Genomic DNA, 22013 nt, shown 5'->3' with positions numbered 1-22013 from the left:
GACATTCTTATCTCTCAGAAACTCTGTGGGCTGTTTTACTGTGCTTACATTAAACCTGGTAGTCAATTAACCATTGGCAAAAAAATAATGTGTTGGTTGGTGGAAAAATAAGGATTAAACTCTGTCTTATAATCAAAACAGCAGTGTGTATAATAAAATAACAGTGCATGTGCATTTTATGGAGCTGCACTTAAGATTAGAAGCACATGTTCTCTCTCTGAAAATGAATAAAATCAGACTAAAGCTATAATTCCTTATTGATTACACCTATTAAATCCAATTCATTATAAGAGGATGGAGATGACAGAGACTCTTGTGAAGGATGTGAGATGTGAGCTGCTGTTATTAGGGACAGAGAAATGAGCTTTTACTCTAAACAACATTTGAAAGTGTGAAATTAGGCAGGGCTTCTGAGATTTTCACACTAGAACAGTTTACCATGTGTACAAACAAAAACACACAGTGGATACTGCTGCCAGTGACCACACAGACTTTCACTGTGTTCACAGCAACAGCTTATTTTCTAATGCATCCTTGTATGCTTAGGAAATGTGGGGACTGTGAGGGACTAGAATAACAGAAAACTATTAACCACATGCATATTTTAATTTACAGTAATTATTTTATTACAATAATTATTTAATTTATAATAAATCATATTTGAGGGGCAAACTTGATATCAGCAAATTTTCCTCATCCAGATTGTAACAAAGTACATTTACTGAAGCTCTGTACTTGACCACGAGTTTGTGGTACACTGATGATTTCCATTTTCTGAGTTGACACTCTTAAAGGTCGAATACTGCTCATAATATTACTATGTAGTAATTGGGAGCAATTACCATTATGTAGAACGAGTAACAGTAAAAATCATGGAAGCAACAGTGCATGGAGAAAAAAGTGGAACAGAGTGAACTGCTCACGTTCTTGTTTGGGTGAGTTTCTACTCTGCTGCTGGAGCTACATTTACATGCAGCAAGTTTCGGTAGAAAACCATCCTCACTGACCTCCCCGTGGAGAGAGCCCTGCGATACAAAAATTATTAGCCTCCCTAAGGTAAATATTTCACATGTATAGAGTTTTGGTGAGATAAGATTGAATTTAAAAAAAAAATGCAGCAAAGCTCTACCGTCTATAAATCTGACAAAACCGTGGTGAGCATCCACACCAACACGTACCAAAATTTCTGCAAAACACCCCGGTACAGTTCAGGCCACAATGGACTGGACAGATCTGAGTCTAATAACTGTAATTCCAGTGTCTTTGTATTTAACCAAGAAGCAATAACTGGAAATACTGCACTACGGCCACGTTCATGTGCAATAAACTAGCCATGTCTTGTGTATGTAAGGAAAAAAATGAAAAAGAAAACAATCTTAAGAATGCAAAAATGCAATAAATCATTCCCATGACTTTGGTTTACAACCAGCACTCAGTTCCAGACACCTCCGTCTTTTTCCCTTCAACAGATTCACCCACCAGTCGGGGAGTATTTTCCAATCTGCATTACTACTGAGACAGCTGCAGGACTCTCATGAATGTTACAGCCACATATCATGATTCCTCAGGCAGTCAACACTCATGACATGAACTATGTGCAAGCTTCCTCTCTCTCTCACACACACACGTTTCATGGTGAGATAACTGAAGACCTCAGCACCTCAGTCGTGTCAGGAAAGTATTTACTTTCCCCCCGTCAAGAGAAAACACACACACACAACACAGTGAAGTCACAAACATGCACGGTTGTTTGTTTGTCATTCACAGCTCATACCATTTGCATATGAAACATTTGTTCAACTTTCACACTCGAGACAAACACCAATGAGCAGCACCGTCTTTCTCCAGCTCGCTGTGAGGTTTGTCTTCCATATGTTAAGATTCATTGCAAGCATCCATATGTTGTGAGAGGAAGTCAGTCAGACATTTTTACATATTTCACAACATTCATCTGCAAAACTAATTTCAAAAACTGAATGAAAAATTTAAACAAAACTTGCGAGTCCACAGCCATGGGAATAAGATTCTTATCATTCATCATTTGGATTCGTACTCTGGGCACCATGAATGTCTGCACAAAATTTTATTGCAATACATTTAACCGTGGGAACAACTGACCAACAGGCCAACATCCCTAGTGCCACTAACATGGCTAAAAAAAAACTGTTTTACTTGATTTAGTAAGTGAAACGATTCTAGTGCAGTAAGAGGAGGCAGAGCTGGTTCTAATTGGGGTGACGAGATAGGCTGTAACCTTATCTGCAGAAAACTGCTGTGTGCTGCATTATTTCATCTCCTCATGTGCCCTAAAAAAAAAAAGACAAAAACATCGGAGAATGGAAAAAAGATGACCTCAGACTTCGTAACCTGGCAGATATAATCCAATCATTCTGCCGAGGGCCTAAGTCGTGTTTAACGCCAGTCTATACATCATACTGTATATCTAATTTAAGGCTGAGCTGACTGGTCTTTGAAGAGGCAGTTTTGAAATCACATTCCAGTTTCCCCTCCCAAACAGCAAATTATTTTTACTCCCATGGGACGTGTGATTTCGGACTCAGAGTTGGAGCAAATCACTTGCAGACTACTTCATGAGGGGCTTATTAATCTGAGACAAGGGGTCTGGGATTCAAGTGGAAGTATAAACAACCTCATCATCAATGGACAACGTCAAAAAAAAACCCAAAAAGCTTTGACTGCAGAGTGTGTGCTCGGTTCCACCTCAACAACATCAACATACGTTCAGAGTCAGGTTTGACGCCAGATACCACGGAGAAAAGCTACAGCAAAAATGTGCCCCATAATTGGTAACAGTCTCCGAATTTATGTAAGCAAGGTAGGCTGTAATTAATCCCAGCACAATGAGGATCCTCTGTGGAGTGTGCTCATGTATTTGTTGTTGGACGTCACCACAGGGCCACTCTGGAGCCCATCAGATACAGTGTCTAAATACACAGCAATCAGATCTTTTTTTTTTTCCTCTCTCTCTCTCTAAAGCGTCTCCCACCAATGCCTCAGCACCAATTACTAAAGGTTATCGAGGGGCATCTAGAACCAGAATCTGACCTACATGAACCCACCCTCATTTCCCCCAAAATGTGCCTCAGTGCCTCATTTCTTCCTCATTAAAATCCCTGCATCAGGCTGTTTAAATTAAGATGGCCTGCGGCCCCTGTGAGAGTTGGAAGAGAGATGACGATGGGAAAGGCAGTTTGGAAAGATGCTGAACGTAGCTGGCACTTCTTATCTACCACATATTAGCAAAGTTGAGAAATGGTATTTGCCATGTTGCATTAGCCTGCTGCTGTCCCATCATCGCCTGCCATTCCCAGCAACAACATGATCCAAATGCAGTCCAGATGTCTCAACCATCAAGCTTCAATATTTCACTACCTCTGCATTAATCTTATCAAGTGTGTCACAGATCCCTGCTGATAACATCTCACAGGATTTTAGAAGATCAGGGCACGCATGCAGCTGACCATAGCTTCATTGCAAATTGAAACTGATGTAGCCTTGCAGATACATTTTGCACATAAAAGAACTAAATAAACTGGAAGTCTAACAATAAAATAGCTTGCATCTATTTAATATTCAGAAAATAGTGAAACTTAGGGGAACTGGGTCTTATTTTATCTGAATATACACATAAACACTGTTTAACTAACAAACATTAAGGTTATAGAGAGCAGATCATATGTTAGAGACAGTTTTCATGTGCAGCTACTTGATATTTCCTCATTCACATGGGGAAAATAATAAAGTACATAAGTACACAAGTGCTGGACATCCGCACAATTTTGTGGTGCACTGAGTTTAACACTTTTCAGACTGGACACACTTATTCTGTTTCAGGAAGGAATAATGTATGTTTTACTCTTTAACAAAAATCTGTAAATAAGAGCTGTGTTCTGATGAATCCATAAAAAAAATGCACTCTAAATTTCCAGTGCAAATTTTTACATGATTAGTTTCTCTTCTCATTCTCAAAACCAACATCTAGAGGGTAGCAAATGGATGAACTAATGCTAATGCTAGATTGTCAGGTACATGAAAGATGGAAAACACGAGGAAACAATTTTCCTGATGCTCTCATGACTGAGCAATTTCATATTAGTGAAGAGAAATTAAAGAGTATCTCTTACAGATTTCCATCCATAGTGAAGGCTGACGAGGTCCTTCAGCGTCTGTAAATTAGGGAAAAAAACACTGGATTGTCAGGTAACTTTACATAAACACAGCCATTTGGGAATCAGATGTATTTATTCAATTCTCTTACACATTCTGTAATAATTAAATCTGACACAACTATCTGCCGGCTCATGTCTATTTTCTAGACAAAGCTGTGAACAGTCCGCTCCACCTGTTGATTGAGCTTTAAGTGCATAAAATTATTAACACGCTAAAATAGAAATTTCACTGTACAGTATACTCAGGGTAAGAGAGTCACGGCATCACTAGTTACTGTTAAGATGCATTTCACTCATAATACCGTACGTGCTTCGAATTCAGCGTTCAAGACTCCTACTCGATTCCTGCAGGACACTGAAACAGCTGATCCCAATACGAACAGAATGAGAATTAAGTAAGCTAGTTTTTCAACCTGCCATTCAATTTCCTGAGTCTGGGATACCAACTATGCCTTCACACCATGCAAAGACCCTTTTCCTCTATTAAGAATTCCTGTCCTTGGAGTGAAAATCCTGTTTGATGGGTCCTGATTGCAAGGTCCAAAGCCTGTTTCCCCTCAGGGCCAAGGTCACACTGGTTTCCCCTGCTCTGGCCTTCCAGGATCAGTCTTCCTCTGAGGAGAGCTGGGCTCCTTCATCGTGAACCTCTCTGTAGGCAGCCATGGAGCCACCGTCAGGAGTGTAGCTCCCCATAGAGATCTTCAATCCCTCAGACAGTTTCTGGGCTGCCAGCTTGGCCTGCAACTCCTGAAATTAAACACAACACAGAGAAAAAGTTGACATGAATAGGCTGGTGAACAGTCGACAAGCACATTATTATAAAGCAGCACAGACATAGCTATTAAACCCTCAACAAAAGTGGGACTGATAATAAGCTTAACAGGTCTCCGTGAGCTGACAGCAGCACACTGTGTGATGTTTGGCTCTTTAGCCAGTACTTTGGATGTGAAGTGATACACAGTGCCTACACTGCCTGAATGCTGCCCTCTAGAGCTTATACAGAGACCCCACGCCTGGACTTTATTCATATCAAATGTGATTAGATGAGAAAATACAGAAGTCACCGTTGTATAGCACTGATTTGCAGTCTGATAGGCTTTCAAAATAATGTTTATGTTACTCAGGCTGGATTTCCTGGATGGTAATTTCATGTCTCACTGGTACCTGAAGCAGCACACCTGCAGCTAGCAGTCTCAAATGTTTGTAATTCACCATGTTGCCACCCATTATGGTGGAGAAGCCTTATTTGTTTATTCAAAGACAAAATTTGATTTTGCAGAGGGGAAAATTTCTGACCCTGTAACCCTGCCTACAGTTTAAAGAATATACTAGATGTATAAGATAAGTGAGGAGGGCTCAGATGCACCAACCTGCTGCTTCTTGCTTTGTTCCTTCAGGAGGATGGCTGACTCTTCCAAAGACAGAAGCTGGGCCGGGTTGTGGTGGAGAGGAGGGAGTTTGGCTGCAGTGATGTCGTCAAGGTGTTTTCTGTCCTGCTCCTTCCTGGCCTGGACAGACAGCGGCGATGAGCCTTCAGAGGAATGGCTGGGTGACGAGGATCCTGATGGAGAAACATCACTTCTGTGGGGCAGCCTGGAAACACCATTGAGAAAATGTTTTTTATGATAAGTAAAATGAGATACAATGACACAGTTACTAAATGAAACCTACATAATTATCTATGTATTTTTGTTTACAATGTTTACAAAAGTAATCATCACATCATCAGACAAAGTCCACTCACTGATTTGTTTTGAATTTCTGCTTCCTGGGAGCTGAGATCTTCTCTGTTTTTTCCAGGACAGTGACATAGTGAGGCTTTTTTGGTGTCTGTTTTCTGAGAAAGTAATTGTCTCTTGCCGTGCTGTTTAACAGGTCTTTGGACTTGCTACTGAAACCAGTACTAGTCTCAGACAGTCTGACCCTTTCCAAGGCCTCCACAAGGTCACCCTCTTTTGTTTCATCAGAGTTCAGAGAGGCCCCAGCAGCAGCAGCCGTCTCCATGGTTTCACCAGCAGCTGCTCTGGAGACAAACTGGTCCTGTTGCTCGTCCAAAGTGGGCTTTTCCTGCACAAGAGCCGAGACAGGTGAGGTCTCCCTCTCATGTACCACATCGCCTGCAGCAGTCTCACTTTGCCTGTTGTGGTGTGAGGATGCTGGTGTGTTGTGCACGGCACGATTTTGCATAGTGAAAGCCTGCTTGTACTTGGACTGTAATTCTGTCCTGGCAGCAGACACCAAGCTCTGTCTCCTCTCCTCTTCATCGTGGTGTTCAATGGCGAGACGCACTTTCTCTGCAAATTCTTTTATCTTTTTCCCTTTGTCAGGAAGAGACTGCAATAACCTCCTGCAAACAGCACAAACCCATCATTTCATGCTAGATTCAAAACAATTAAGATAAAGAGAGGAGAAATTAAACAAATATACCAACAATCAATGAAGACAGTCTCTACTTTACTGAAGGGATGAACACCATTCCTCCTAAAGTTATTCTCTTATTTGGTGTTTTCATGAAACCATTCACTGACTCTCTATGAAAGGATCTGCATTTACATTTCTTTATTAACTTATTCAGCTTTCTTTCTTTTTCATAGATCTATACTTTGGCTTAAATAATTTCACGTCACATCCAACATCCAAATCATTTTATGATCATACCAGCACTGTATATTCTGTAACATTTTTAATGTAATACTGTTGTAGAATCATAATAGGTCTGCTGAACTATTTTGACCACAGTCTGTTCCTTCCAAAAAACAAAAAACCCCAAAAACCCTTCTCTTGTGCAATATCACACCACATTTGCAGTGCAATATTACTTCAGTACAATAAGCTCAAGTTAAATGCACTTTGTCGTTTTTTATACTTAGATTTAATACTTTAGGTTTTTTAGAACTGTGAATTTATTCTGTTCTGTGAATTTCCTTTTACCTTGTTAATTTATAACATTGCACACTGTATTGGTCAGAGCACCGTAATTTTGTTGCACACGACTGTGTAATGACAGTAAAGTCTATTCTATTCTGATCTATTAACACATTAGTCACATTAGAAGCTGTCGTGAACGGTGGTATGTTTAGTATGGTGCCAAAATTTTTTAGCCACTTTAGAAATGTAGGTTATTATCCATCAGGGAGGAGTGTGCTTGACAACGATTTTTAAGAAAAATAATAATCTCAGCTCCATAAAACACTGTAAGTTTTGTGTCATTTAAGAGCAGCTTTGTTCAACAACTTTTGCAGCGTGGTAGTATAGGCTCATGAATATAATAAAACTTTGTATTATTTTTCTCTCAGAAACATTTTTTGCCCCCAGTTGACCCAAAACGGACCGAGACAACCTTCATATTATTGAACACAGAGATGATATGTTTATTTCTTCCTGTACTCTGTAAAACTTCAGACACAGACCGTGAGTAGAAAACCTGACATCTTGTACTGTGCAGGTAAAAGGCTCTGTCACAGTGAAGCAGCTCTCATTACAACAAACTTATTAATGTGGGACTCGTGTCCCAGTTTCTACCCCATGTATGACAAGATCTACATGAAAGGTACAAACTTACGTGTTAGAGAGTATCTTTTCCTGTCGGAGCAGCAGGTCTTGAAGCTCCTCTCTGCTCTGGTTTCTCAGGTCTCCCACCTGTCCCTGGCGCTCCGTCCACGGCGAGGACATCACTGTTAGCTACTGACAGCTAGCTACGGCCATTCACAAGCAGCAGGAGCTAACGACTCGGTTTAACATGCAGCATAAAAACTCCGTGTACACGTTAATCGGCTCTCTGGTGGTTAAAGAGTCTTAGAAACCTCTTTTTAAGGCGGCAGGTTCACTTCTTCAACACGAGACATTTCAAAGTGTGGTTCCTCTTCTTCTCGAGCGGAAGTCAAACATTGGAGGTGGAGCTCTATCGCCCCCGACTGCACATGACCGTGTACTGCATCTCTTCTTCCTGTCACAGCCACTGAAGGTGATTTGCTGCCCTCTGCGGGTCAAATGTAGTCACCAGCACCAGATGTTGGATTCACAGAATAGTCTATCACTCCAACTTGTGACTCTTCTCCATTTAAGATATTTCTTTCTTCTCTGTAATCAATGCAGTCAGCATGAACAGGCTTCACAGTCTCAGATTTTCCACTGCTGCATTTCCCATCCGGATGTTTCCCAAAGACTGTGCCAACTCATTTCTCGCTCAGCTCAACAGACAATGACCCAAACTTCAACCAGGAGGTTACAGCTGTGTCCTCTCTGTCCCCTCTCAGAAGACAAAGTGAATTTCACTCTTGGCTGCAGTTGCACAGGAACAAAATCTCAGCGGACTCCATCATGTGCATCATGCCAGATCCTACCAGATACTTTAAAACACTGATGACCTTTACTAACAATATCACTGACAGGCACACAGGTTTTGTCCTTCTAATCCTGTCACTTACTCTGCCGGATATATAATTTTACCACTTTGTTTAAATCTGTTACTCATTGCTTTGGAGAGTTTTTTTGTGAATCTGCAGATTTTCTTGCAACATCACTGATATCAACATATCAAGTACTCCACAACACCTCGTCCTGCCTGACTGTGATTATAAAAATTACAATAACAAATACTTTTTTGTTCAGTGAAACAGCTGAGTTTTAACCAGGCAACTCCAGATTTGCATTGTGAAGCCTGTGCACATAATTTCCTGTGAAAAGCAATAAACAACAGCTCTGCAGACACATGATCTGCATATTGTACACAGGACAGGTCCTTAAAATAGAGCTACCTACATAATCTTTTGCATATCTACAGAGAGTTTATCTGGAGTTCAGTGCTTATGCATGACATTTTTGTAAAAGCGTGAAAGTTAAACAACCAAAATGTGAAGGAATACAAACCAGTTATGAAAAGCCCTTTTTGTGTTTTTTACAAGCTGCAACAAATTCAAACGGAGTGATCCACATCAGTGAACAGTGAAACAGTCATATATTTAGGCTTAAGGCTTCTATAAATGTATGAGGTTCCATGTGAGTGGGGGCGTCCATTGACACAGTCGGGATACTTGTACAGTAAGGTCTTTATTAGCCAAACATACGCTGGCCTCTTTTAATTAGTTGCAGTTTGATATGTAATGTTAAGGAAAAGGCACGTCATCAAGCATTTTCAAGTCACATTTGTGGCAGTGCAGAAAACAGCTGGATAATACTTGTGCCTGTGGCTCAGGAATGGCAGTCACCTCATCAAGGTTAATATTTTTAAAGTAAATGCACAGTTTTATAATAAGCAGAAATTTGCTTTACATTGTACTATTATACTACCCTGTTGCCACTTCAAAAAGATTCTCTAATTCTCACCACCAGTATTAGACAGTAGGCTGTTTACAAAGGCACAAAGCATGTTAATAAATATTTGTACATAATGTGACAATAATAAAATATTATTTCATTTAATTTGTACAGAGCCAATATAAAATGATAGGAAACAATAACATCATCAACCTTCATATAGAGCTGAATGCTCATAGCTCCATGAACAAAATAAGCAGGCTACATTCACTGTAAACAAAACAAATCTAATCTTTCAGTACATTATTTATAAAATATTTTTACAGAGCATCAGATTATTTACACCTTTCAACATTTTATTATAATTAACAGTGCTATGTGCAAACATAGAATCGGAATAGAATAGAAAAATTTACATAATGACTTTTTCCATTATTGATCCGGAGTCATATTCTACACCATATATGACAGACAAATGACTAACATCAATGTGTCAGCTTCTGACTGTTTAAAAAATGCAGTCTATGTCACAGATGCATGGTGACTTTAAAATGATAATCAGCAATGAAAATAAGACCAAAGGTTTAAAGGGTCAGCATTTTAAGACTTATCCTGCACTGATTAATCTTCTTGCCGGGGGTTAGAACTAGACTATGCTGTTCTGTTCTGTTCTGTTCTGTTCTGTTCTGTCCGAGGTATCAAAATCCACCCACCGACACCTCCAAAAGCTCACTATTAAACAAACTTGTTTTGTAATCCGTATAAAAACTGATGCTTAAAAATGTTAAGCTGATAGTTTGATAGGGGTTGTGGACTGGACTGTTTCTTGGCTGGGTGCAGTGACTTTCACTGTTTGCCTAGCAATTGCTCTCATAACCCATTTAAAATGACAAATTTTACACTTCACTTCTCCCAACAGCTTTAGAGGTGCTGGGAGGCAGATTTTGTTATTCTTGGACAGGGTAGCTGACTGCTGGTTGTGGTGTCATGGTTACCATAAAAACCATGAGTAGTATCAATCTTCTTTTGTAATTCTCGGCACAAAAGAGAATAAGTGCATTTCCCAAAATGTCTAACATGACTATTACTATTAGTGTAAGATTACTCTATATTTATCTTTGCTGTCATTTCCATAAGTTTCATGAACGGTGTATAAACTCGAGGCGCTCTTGACCTTGCTTGAGAAGAGGGTGTGGATGAAGTGGGTTCCTCTGGACTTGAGCATGTGTCTGTGTTTGTTTCTGCGTCCACCTCATCTCTCCTGGACTGGACTGGTTCAGGTTCGGTTGGGCGGGTGTAGGGGAACGTTCCGCTCGGGACTGATGGGTTGGACTGCAGGAAGCGGCTGTATTCAACAGGAGTGTACCTCAGTAAACTAGACTCCAGCCTGCTGGGTGGAGGGTTAGTAGACCTGAACGTCCTTGGTTGGGTGGGTGTTGTCAGGTAGAGGGATGGATGTTGAATGGGAGATGGGTGGGTTGAAGGCTGTGTGAGGGATGGAGGTTGTGTTGAGGATGAGAGTTGTGAGGGGAGTGGATGTTGCGTGGGCGACAGAGGTTGAGTGGGTGATAGTGGTTGAGTAGGCGATGAAGGTTTCATCGGTGATGGAAGCTGAACGGGTGATGGGAGTTGTATGGGATGGAGGGGAGCTGGTTCACACTGAACAGGAGTTTCAACATCATACCGCTCTGCTTCATGTCTGCAGATGCACAGGCAAACATCAGTCAGAGTGAGAAACCACCTCTTAAACGAAGCACCAAACATAACCTGATGCTACCAAATATGTTTCTCCAACTCTGCTTCTTACCTGGGGAGCAGATCACAGCCTACTCCTATCTCCCTTGTTTCCAAAACCTCTCGCGGACTATTCTGTGTAGACATAAAATACTTCAGCTTGTCTTCTAATTCATTATTCTAGGAAAAGGAAAACAGGAAACAACACTGTCAGGTCAGATACATGCAAAGGACTGCAGTCACTTCAGACGTGAAAGCGACTTGATAGGTGCAGTGACACGAGGATACCACACAGACATTTGCTGAAAGTTCAGGGTTTCCAGTGCTCAACAGCCCAGGCAGTCATCTGTAGCCATGCAGTAGATTACCACACCGCACCAAAATTAAGACACGCAGTAAACACACAGTCTAATGTCTGTGTCTTACCTCACACTCCACTATTGCAATCCTGTCCAGAAGCTCTGAGATGAACATATCCTTCTGCGCAACTTGAGCTCGCAGTGATTCAACCTTCACAGATTCAAGAAGACAACAGTCATCAGAAATAAGTGATTGTGTGTTTTCAGGTAGATCTCCTTATTGTGATTTTACTGTATATGGATTGTTGGCAGAAATAACTTTATTGTATATAATTATTCTTAATTTTCCCTAAATGCACAATAAAAATACATCTATTTGCTGGAGTGGATTATTATTGGAATATTCAGAAAAATAAATGTTGGCTGTAATGTAATACTGTTGGTAAAAATAATAATAATCCAGAGTTAAATGTTCCTTATATACACTGAATTCATCTGTACAAACCCTTCTCACCTCCTCAATCATTCCTTTGACTTTCCTCTGCTGGCAGAACACCATATCATTCAAGTGTTTGATTCTCTCACGGAGATCCACTGCTTCACCTTGCAGCTCTTTGGACCTAAACGCAACCAGCAACCATTTAGTTCCACATATGAGAACGGCATTTCAACAACAGCTCAGTTGAAAAGGGGTTCTTCTGGCATTTTCCACAAATGTACAGCCAAGTCAAATGCTTCTCAGATCAAGGAAGGAAAAATGGAGTGCAGCATAAAAATCGATCTGCAGGCTTTAACTGTGCAAACATGATATTTTTTTGAGGCATTAAAGTTTAGTCTTGAGACTGGAAATAGTAATTTGATAAAAACAATCCCAACTTAAACTTCAATATCCTCAGTTCCAAGGTCATGACAACTGAGCAAACATCATCAGCTGATGAGGGAGGGGGTGATATGGTTGAAAGGCCTGGAGTTGGAATTGTTTTTGGCAAACTGATGTTTGTTTTTCTGGACTTTAATTTGTACCTTTTGACTACAGTTGCATCAGTGGTGTCCGTCAGCTCCATCAAGCGGAGACGCTGTTCGCATTCCTGCAGCTTCTTTTGGAGTTGACTCTTTTCCTGTGGAAATGATATTTCAGTTCTTCTCAGTTGCTTTGAAACAATGGTTGAAAAGAGAAATCATCATTCTCAAAACAGTGTGAAATGGATGGATGGACCAGGAAGATGAGAGTGGAACAACAGATTGCTCAAAGTGTACTGTATATGATGTGTTTGGCCAAAAGCAGAGGTGGATGCAGAGCAATAGAGAGTGAGGGGACAAAGTTTACAGTATAAAATGTTTATTATTAGAATAGTTTGTTTGATATTCATCATGTTGAAATTTGTCTTACCTTCCCCATACAGTCCAGTAGACGTTCCACTTCAGTGATCCTCTGGTCCCTCTCAGCAATCTTGGCCTCTGCCGTCTTGATGTTTCTCTCTGCTTCCTCCAGTCGCCTGATGTACTCATCGAGTTGGGCCTGAACAGAAATACACTTCAGTTCAGATGCAGGAAATGGCTTATGAAGTTATCAAAAACTTAGTTATCTACATCTTTGGGTTTCAAATAGATTTAATTTGCTTTAGAGTAAAATTCACATTCATTAAAATGTGACACAGTCAAAGCTTTTCAGGCATTTGAGGTATCTTGAGTAATCATGGCACATCTTTCCTGTTCTTATGAAACACACAGTGAGTTTTGGTTTCTCTTAGCACTGAAACTGAATGTGATGTGCTGTGGTGAGAGTAAATGCATAAGGAGTAAAGAATGCAGACCTGTAGGCTTTCAATCTCCTCCCTGTGTTTCTGTTGTTCCTCCAGCAGCTTTTCCTGGTACTCTCTCTCTAGCTTTGCTGAGAGCTCCTGCAGCGCCTGAGCGTTGGCCTCCCGTGAAGACTCCACCTGGACAATTCACAGCACCAGCTCAGCAAAACCTCAGACTGTATTCAGATGATTATTCCATATTGATGCTAGAATAGAAGATGCAGATGCAGCTGATATGCCACAGAACTGCAGATGATCTGATACCAAATCTGCCGGATCAAAGAATGCTGCTTTATCTATTACTTCTCAAATATCTTAATTCTGTGAAATTGGGGTTATTTGCTTTCTAAAGGGAAGTGAGGGTTTTTTTTGTCATCACATACACTAAAGCATGAGATGATTCAGTGAACCATTGGGACTACTGGTAAGGTGTCAGGTGGAGAATAACAATTTATACATATGAAGCATTCCTGTATTTCTCTTTGTTTAGCAGCTGTTTAGCAGTCCCACATCTTATCCATCTCAGCTGTTACTGACTCATCGGACCATTTTGCAGGTCATTTGAACACCCACTTGTCACACCTGCTGGGTGACCAGAATCTCTGATTATCTCAATGATTGTGTCTGAGTAGGTTTTTCCACAGAAATGTTTTGAAATTTGTGGACGCATGTGGGTTTGTGTGAATGAGCGAGTGCGTATTCAGTCTGACCTGCAGTCTCAAAGTCTGGTTTTCAGCCTGCGCAGCAGCCAGCTCCCTCTCTTTATCTTTGAGTTTTTCTTGTGTTTTCTCACAGGTGCTCCTCAAACTCTTCACCTCCTCTCTCATGTCCACTCTGCTCTGACAGTTCTCCAGAAGGGATTTCTGCAAAGGAAACTTCTTTTACTTATCAACCCAACCCTTTCTGTGATGGAGCAAAGCTCTCAAACAGAAAGTCTTCACAGGTTCAGTTACATTGATAAGTTACCTGCAGGCTGATGTTGGCGGATATGAGGGAGCTGTTCATCTGATCAAAGCTCTCCATGGCTGTCGTCCGGATCCTCACCTCTGACTCCAGACTCCTCCGATGGGAGTTGGCAGCCTGCAGAAACAAATGGTAGACTGCATTTTCAGAGTTATTCACAGCTTCACAGATTGTTTTAGTTTGATGTAGTTTGATGAGGGAGTTCTGAGCAGTCACATAATTCATTACCCTGATTTCCTGTGAAAGCTTCTGCACTGATTGCTGCATTCCTCCGAACTGCCCGTACATCCGCTCTCTCACCTTCTCCAGAGAGTCTCTCACCTGTATACATATACACAAGACACACAGATATTATCTACACAGAAACCCACACAGTCTTGCTTAGATGACATGATGTCTCGGTCTCCACTCACCTCCTTGATGTACCTCATTTCATCGTGAAGGTGATTGACTGTCCACTCTCGCGCCATCACTTCCTGCTGTCTGTCCGAGCCCGTCCTCTGCACTACGCCGTACACTTTGGGCCCATGATGCTGCAGCGAGGACTCTGGCACCCCATTGGTCATGTCTCCGAGGTGCTGAGGGAGACAGGATCGCACCGGTCAGGTTTCTGTAGCCACCCTCCACTGGGGCTGACTAAGTCTGTCATTGCATCTGTGTATTTGTGTGAATGCTTGTGTGCAGACATGCACACTTGTAGGTGAATCACGTGTTTGTGGGCAGACGCACATGCCTGCATATGTAAACTTGATCAGGTATTTCCAGCACTACTGCTGCTGACCACTGGAAACAGGAGGTTGGGAACGAACAGTTAGAAAAAGTGCAGGGTGTATTAAAGGTGTCATGTTTCTGCAACCCAGTACATGCTGCTGCCGTTTCTGCCTATTGTACCTCTAACAGTCAGGCTGCCAATGAAAACAGATGCACAGCAGCACAGCACTTTAGACAATGCAATAAATAAATAATAAAATTTTTTGTCATGGGCACAGGCAAATCTATAAATATCTATCAATAAATATTTCAAATGAAATGCAAGAGGCAAAGAGAATGGAAAATAGAAGGAAAAATTAATTCTAGAGTGACAACTAACACTTAAATATATTATCAATTACTTCTTTTGAGAAAATAATTCAGAAAAAGTTTTTTCAAAAGCCAATCACTGATTCCTAAAGGCCAGACTGACTAATTCAAATCTCTTGGTTTGTTAGAACAGCAGTCCAAAACTGTCACAAAGGATTGTTTTTAGTTATTAAGATGGTTTCCACTACTAATCAGTTAACTGACTAAAATCTTCAGCTCTAGTTAATTCTGAATATTTAATCTCCCATGATCATGCACATATTGCTGTTTCTGTTCTACATTTTCTCACAACTCGGAGAAAAACAAAACATATTCCTGAACCAGTGAGGGTGACTGTCTAGGTCTCCTTCAAACTTTCATACAGAGACACGGCATTTGTTACAGACACCTACCAGCATCTGTTCATGCTGAACATCTAAGAAGACATTATTAATGACAGCCTGACAGTGCGTGCACAGAGACGTATTTAGCGGAAGGATGTTGGTGTCACACACATGCGTGGCAGGCCCATGCCTATTATTCATGTGGTGGATGTTGCTGTCTACCTGCTGAGGTGACTCCCTGCCAGCTGGCCTCTCTCTGTGGACCAGCCCATTCCTCTTCCTCTTCCATGCCCCATTGACATCTTTTTCTTTCTCAGCCTGCAGATAAAAAAATCAACAACAAACACTCAGGATTGCTGTTGGGGATGATTCACCTCATTTCACTGTGTGGATACTGCAAGGTTAAAAAATGTTCAGATTAAGTGGTCTTATTTTGTGCAAACATTCCACACCACTGACATCTTCTCCTTAGCAAAGCTTCTGTTGTAATCAAGCACTTCAGTCTGTTGTTGTTTCTGGTTACACATGGCAAAGACTCAGAATGCAAACAAACAGTCTTGCATCTTCTTTTTTTTTTTTTTTTACTTATTTGTTTTGTGACCCTTTTTTGTCTTACAGTAATTTGAATGTGTTGGATATAGTTTTTTTTGTTTTGTATCTAGTGCCTGGACACTTTGTATATTCCATTAAATTTTTTTCTGTGTGCTGTCCCACCTATTCTTCATCATTCATTCCCCATGTTTGTTTATTGCGTCATTATTACTATGTGGACTTAATTATTTATTATATTATCTTGTGGTGTGTGGGGAGGATGTGGTCACCAATGAGGTGGGGGTAATAATATTACAACGTTTATCTGCCTGTTACATAAATAATAATTTAGCTATAATTGTCTTGTCCTTTGGTTGGTGTTTATCAAATACTGTGAATTGAAAAGCTTCTACCAAGATAGACAGATCGACAGGCAGATAGACAGACAGATAGATGACATCTTTTAAAAGCCTCTGCTCAAACTAGATATTCAGACTTACTACCCAGAGACAGAGGCGTCAGCCTCCATATCTCACAGAGATAAGAGTGAGGCGAAACTAGAACAAAGACGCCAGTGTTGTCTCGTGGACAGAGCCGAGCCTCACATTTCTTCACCACTTAATATACAGAGGACATGCTGTTGAGAAATGGTGAAGGCCCGCTAATAAGCGGATGTGAATTCCAGCAGATGTGAGGGAAGAACAGCCATCGTAACGTTTTAACAACACTGCAGCCCGCTTCTCTGAGATCTTAGACTAACAAAGCTCTATGTGCTGTCCATTCGGCTTTGAATTTTACAATGGCAATGTTTGACCACAATGGTGGACAATGTTTACATGGATTTTGGAGCTCAAACTGCAGCCAAGTAACTTTGGCGGATATAGCTCACAGGGTGCCTTTTGTTTTGTTGCCTTGAAGAGCATGACCTGCTCACAGAAGTCACCGGCTACCTGAATTATGCAAACATGTAAAATTACTTAAAGACAGTCCCTTTGAAATAATAGGATGTCAGTGCATTGTCAAACATTTCACTGTGTCATTTGTTTGTAGCTCATGAGTTGATTGCTCCATCATATGACTGCATTGTGAAAGACTCAACTGATTGGATTAGCTCCTTATTTCCAACACAGACATGAGAGCTGTATTTGAAGTTGCAACACAAAGACCCTCTCATGTAGTTCACTGGGTTGAATAATGTTCACTTTTAAGAGACTTTCAGCCATTGTAGAAATGAAATCCAATGCTGTAGGTGTAGAAATGACTACATGCAGCAACCCTGTGTCTTGCAGATGTATTTCATCTCATCTAGGCCATCGTCACCGGTTGGATTGTGTCCATGATGTATCAGGTTGCAGGACACACCCTTTCTAATTTCATGGCGAGAACCACTTCGACCAACATTTCTGCTGAAATACAGTATCTCTGGATATCTCTGACAGAGGATGTATCGGTCATTTCCTTCCTCCTTGATTAACTTTGAGCCTTCCTTCTTTCCATCGCAAAAGCACACAACATCCAAGTGACCTACATCTGACCTTCCCTCAAGATCAGATCTAAGATCAAAGCTTCAGCAGCTTACATGAAAATGTATCTAAAAAAGGACATGGATTCTCAGTGGCTAAATAAATGTAATAATAAAAACTAGACTGTTAAATCGAGCCTGTTTAACTGCGCCAGTTTCAAACACTGAGTATTTGAACTGAATGCTTTTGCAATTACAGCAGCACCTGAACTCTGAACTTAGTGCTGAACACATAATGAGCAGATGAAGAGGGCACGGAGAGGTGAGTATTTAACCTCTCGAACCCTGATATTCCCCTCCAAATTCCCCTGAAGTGGCTTTTCCACTCTGTGCTACAGTTTCACATGCAAATTATGCATGGGGTTGTTTCAGCCCTTCTATGAATCGGCTGTAGTTGCCTTCATTTATATATACAGTTCAACATACAGTTATTTACCCCTGTTTGTTTGAGCTAAGCAACACTAACGAGCTGCTGGCTGTAACATCATATCTGCTGCACAGACATGGCAGAGAGATCGATCTAGAAGCAAGAAAGGGATTACACACATTTCCTAAAATGTTTTTATTCCTACAAGGCAACTTCTTACTATTTTGTTTATTTTTAATCTACCATTTTTATTTTCTCTTTACATTTCTATTTACATTTCCTCCTATTGTCCGTAAAAAAAACTGCAACTCTACAGTTAGAGCTGCCGACGTCTGTTCACAGACACACTGGCTGCAGAGTAGCATCCACACTAAATACACACTGAAGTACACGTCATCACCAAGCACATGTGTGTTTCTGTGCGCTCTGTGTTCACTCTTGACCAGACTGTCCTCTGTCATCAGTTTCAATAGTCATGGGCACACCCTCCAAAAGGGAAGCGTATTCAGAGATAAAGGCACCAAGCTATCAGTAGAACATGTGGAGGTGTGGTAACTTGATGAACACCATACTCCTTGGCCAAGGTTCATACAAAACACGCCACTGTGGTTCTGTCAGGATCCTGCAGAGTTACGTGGACCGAAAGCCTCCTCGAGGGTCAACAATAAGTAAAGGATCGAGCTCAGTTCTCACACTCTCACTTTCAAACTCTGACATCAGGCTCTGGACCACAAATCCATTACACAAACAAAGACCGGGGCAGAACCACCTACAGCAAATACCCACACAGCCTGCAGTGTAGGCTCACAATCATAATTCACACAGGTCACAAATTGCAGCAACAGACATGGATACTGTCTGAGTGTAATTCTGCACTTCGGTGAGCAAAAGCCAATTTTATGAGCTGTGTTTGTTCAGTTACCAGTGTTTGAGTTAATGCTGTTTCAGCTGAGCCGTCAGGTGTCTCCGGTCTCAGTGAGAGATCAAACGCGTCGTTTGTTCAGGAAAAGTATTTTAAATATGTGCCAGTGTATGGAATAGATTTACAATGGAGAGTCAGAGCTGAGCTTTGAAATAAATTCGAAACAGCTGCGTGTGCATTATCACACGCACACACCCTCCTGTCATGATTGTGCAAGTGGACCAGATGATAAAAAACACATAAATCTCAGTGGCTCCACCATGTTTCTTCCTAGGTATTATATGATGAATTAATGTTGTATTTTCAGTTCTTATCATTCTCCCACATCGCAGTTGTCAAGAGGGGTGTGCGTGGTTGTACGACACACACAAATTCACTTGGTTTGCTAAGTCAAATTCAGTTCAACAAGATGGAATGTAAGGTTTAACTCTATTCATTAAACCTTTACCTATCTAAATAGAGCTGTCATGCAAGATTTATAGGCAGGACGCAGCCTGATTAATTGTAGAATTTCAATGAGGGGGAGATATATGACTTACTGTGTCTGAGTTTGTCGTTTTTGCCTGGTTGTTTCCATTATCTCCCGCATGTAGCGTTAACCTTAGACGTCTGATCCTCCTCTGTGAAAAACAAACAAACAAAAGGCAAAATAAACAATGTTCTGCAAACCAGTTGAATTTTTGTAGTACGTTACTCAGAAGAAAGTTTGAAGAGTTTACATTTACACATAGAACAGTTACAAAATCTCACAGACCTCAACAGCCGACCACCATGGGTTTATTTATAGAAAACAGCAACAAGACATGCAAACAAGGTTTATGTAACTGCTACTGAGGCATCTGCCGTAATTTTCACGCTACAGTAGGTGTTTTGTTTGGTTGTGTTCCAAGTATAAATGTTTTACAGTTAAAAAATTTTGATTGATTTTATTTTAAGACATTATTCTAAAAGAAAGTGCTGCAGTAATGTATTCATATCATACTCATTTTAAAATATTACTGGGGTCTTTCTGCATTTACAAACAATGGTAAGAACTTTAAAAGCTGGTTTAGTACAAAGGCCTGTTTTATCTGAGAGCTGTTCAAATAAACATGACAGCCCTGCCTGGTGCACACTCAGCTCCCATTACATGCTCTTGTAAATGAACACATCCCATAGCAAACACGAACTTTGAGTAAACTGGGGAACAGCCTTCTCACAGTGACTGAGAAAATTTATCTCACTGTATGCAGACAAGAAAGAAGTGGCTACAGAGTGAAAGCAGAAGGGGACAAACAGAGGAGGCAGGAAAAAACAGTTGGCTGTTTGCAAAACACAGGAGGAGAAGGAGACAAAAGAGAAGAGACAGAGAGAGAGTCTCAGTGTCCTGACTTCTCTGGAACCTCTTACCTCACTTGAAGACTCTGGAGAGTCCTGTGTTGTTGTTGTGGTGGTGGTGGAAACACTTCGTCCTGAACCGTATCGAAGCATGTCTTCTCTTCTGTCCACTCCTCACTTCTCTTCCTCTCCCTCTCCAGCCCTCCTCCCACCCTTCCTCTCACTCTCCTTCCTGAGTTCTGCTCAAAGTCTCAGAGCGACCATCTGCCCCCGGCCCCCAGCCAGGGAAGAGGAGGGAAATTCCAGTCTCTGTCGAGGCTGATTGTGGTGGTGGTGGTGCTGTTGGTCCGTAGGGCCCCAAAGTGCCCTCTCAGTCAGTGAAATGACCAGGTGCAATCCAGTTCAGCAACACAAACACAAATATGTCATTGTCTTAATTCCAGGCAGACTGCTCCTAAATCCACGGGGCTGACAGGCTTGTCAGTCACTCAGCAACCTCCCTGCCTGTCTCTGTGTATTCCCATCAGACCTGTCGGGCCACATTTCACCTGCCTCTCTGTTCTGCACCTCCTGCCCTGAAAGCAGGACTTTCACAGGGCGGGTCCTCTTACTGGGGCTGGGACAGGTGGAGCACTTCCTATCAACAGGAGTAGCTAATAGGTGGAGCTGGTACTCACTGCTGGCCTCATAGTAAAGGAGTTTGACAAGGTCTTCCTCTTGCATGTTTTTAGTCTTAATAATGTTCTAATAAGTGTAAAATATATTTCTACTATTTGGTCTTTTTCTTTTTTCTTTTTTTTTTTTACAAGCACTAAAGTTCTGTTTTAGTTCTTTTTTTTTTCAAAAGCTTGGTCACCAACTTTACAGTTGTGAAAAGTAGCTAAATACACATACTCAAGAGCTGTACTTCAAATGGGAAGTTCTTGTGCTTTACTTGAATATTTCCATTTTACACCAGTTTGTACTTCTAGTCCAGAACATTTCAAAGGGAAATATTAAACTTTATACTCACTACTCTATAAAATGACAGTAATAGTCACTACACAAACCATTTGATCAACACTTTACATATAATGTATTACAACAGAGTAAGTGTACCTAACACTACATGACATAGCTCCACCTTGACCAACGTACCTCTTACATATTAAGAAAGCAATAATAATGTAACAATTATATAATAAGATATGACTCATACTGTGTAGGGATCACTCTGCATAAAGAGTAGTTCTGCAGGAATGCAGGACTATTTATTTAGTTTGACATTGCCACTTTTACTTGTGTAAGTGACTTGACTCATCCATACGCTGCTGTTAGAGAAGTTGAATAAAGTCTGAAACAGGCTAATGCTGAAGCCACAGGATGTGTCTCACGTACTACAGGAGTTGCTATAGCCAATAAATTATTGATACTGTTGATAGTGGATAGTGATGAAAAGGAAGACAGCACGGCAAACATTATTTTTTAATGCTATTGCTACCTTCTTCCTCACAACTACACTATTTCGTTTTACACAATGGATTTGTGCTCATCAGTTTATACTCACTCATCCTGTCAAATGTCTTTAAGGAGTCGACAGACAATCATCAGGACAGCCAGATCGCATTCCTCATAAGAATGGCCTGCGGTCACTCCCTTTTAATAGAAACTAGAGATCCAGAGTCACAGAGAGAATCAATTTTAAAGACTCGAGTTGCCTGGCAAGAG

The 22013-nt window shown here is 40.9% G+C and overlaps 2 protein-coding genes across 3 annotated transcripts; both read right to left on the bottom strand.

The window, feature by feature from the left end:
- Positions 1 to 4161: 4161 nt before the first annotated feature.
- Positions 4162 to 8055, bottom strand: polr2m (RNA polymerase II subunit M). Its single transcript, XM_041037869.1, has 4 exons — positions 7753 to 8055; positions 5935 to 6537; positions 5561 to 5783; positions 4162 to 4937 (listed from the first exon to the last, which is right to left on the bottom strand). The coding sequence occupies exons 1-4, from the start codon at positions 7860 to 7862 to the stop codon at positions 4794 to 4796; spliced, it is 1080 nt and encodes a 359-aa protein (XP_040893803.1). The 5' UTR covers positions 7863 to 8055; the 3' UTR covers positions 4162 to 4793.
- A 1149-nt stretch (positions 8056 to 9204) lies between these two features.
- On the bottom strand, positions 9205 to 20871 carry LOC121181728 (myocardial zonula adherens protein). 2 transcript variants are annotated; one of them, XM_041037848.1, is made up of 14 exons: positions 20379 to 20871; positions 19529 to 19609; positions 15870 to 15965; positions 14658 to 14822; positions 14473 to 14565; positions 14248 to 14361; positions 13992 to 14144; positions 13294 to 13419; positions 12870 to 12998; positions 12503 to 12597; positions 11994 to 12099; positions 11607 to 11690; positions 11254 to 11360; positions 9205 to 11145 (listed from the first exon to the last, which is right to left on the bottom strand). In XM_041037848.1, exons 1-14 carry the CDS (start codon positions 20457 to 20459, stop codon positions 10548 to 10550), a joined length of 2028 nt encoding a protein of 675 aa, XP_040893782.1. In that variant the 5' UTR covers positions 20460 to 20871; the 3' UTR covers positions 9205 to 10547. The 2 variants fall into 2 exon arrangements, with proteins under 2 accessions (XP_040893782.1, XP_040893790.1); XM_041037856.1 differs by having other exon boundaries at positions 11254 to 11315.
- Positions 20872 to 22013: the final 1142 nt, after the last annotated feature.

The sequence above is a fragment of the Toxotes jaculatrix genome, chromosome 1 (genome assembly GCF_017976425.1).
Source record: "Toxotes jaculatrix isolate fToxJac2 chromosome 1, fToxJac2.pri, whole genome shotgun sequence".
In the NCBI taxonomy this organism is placed as follows: domain Eukaryota; kingdom Metazoa; phylum Chordata; class Actinopteri; family Toxotidae; genus Toxotes; species Toxotes jaculatrix.
Note: the sequence above shows the minus strand (reverse complement) of the source record. Positions and strands in the feature narration are given on the sequence as shown.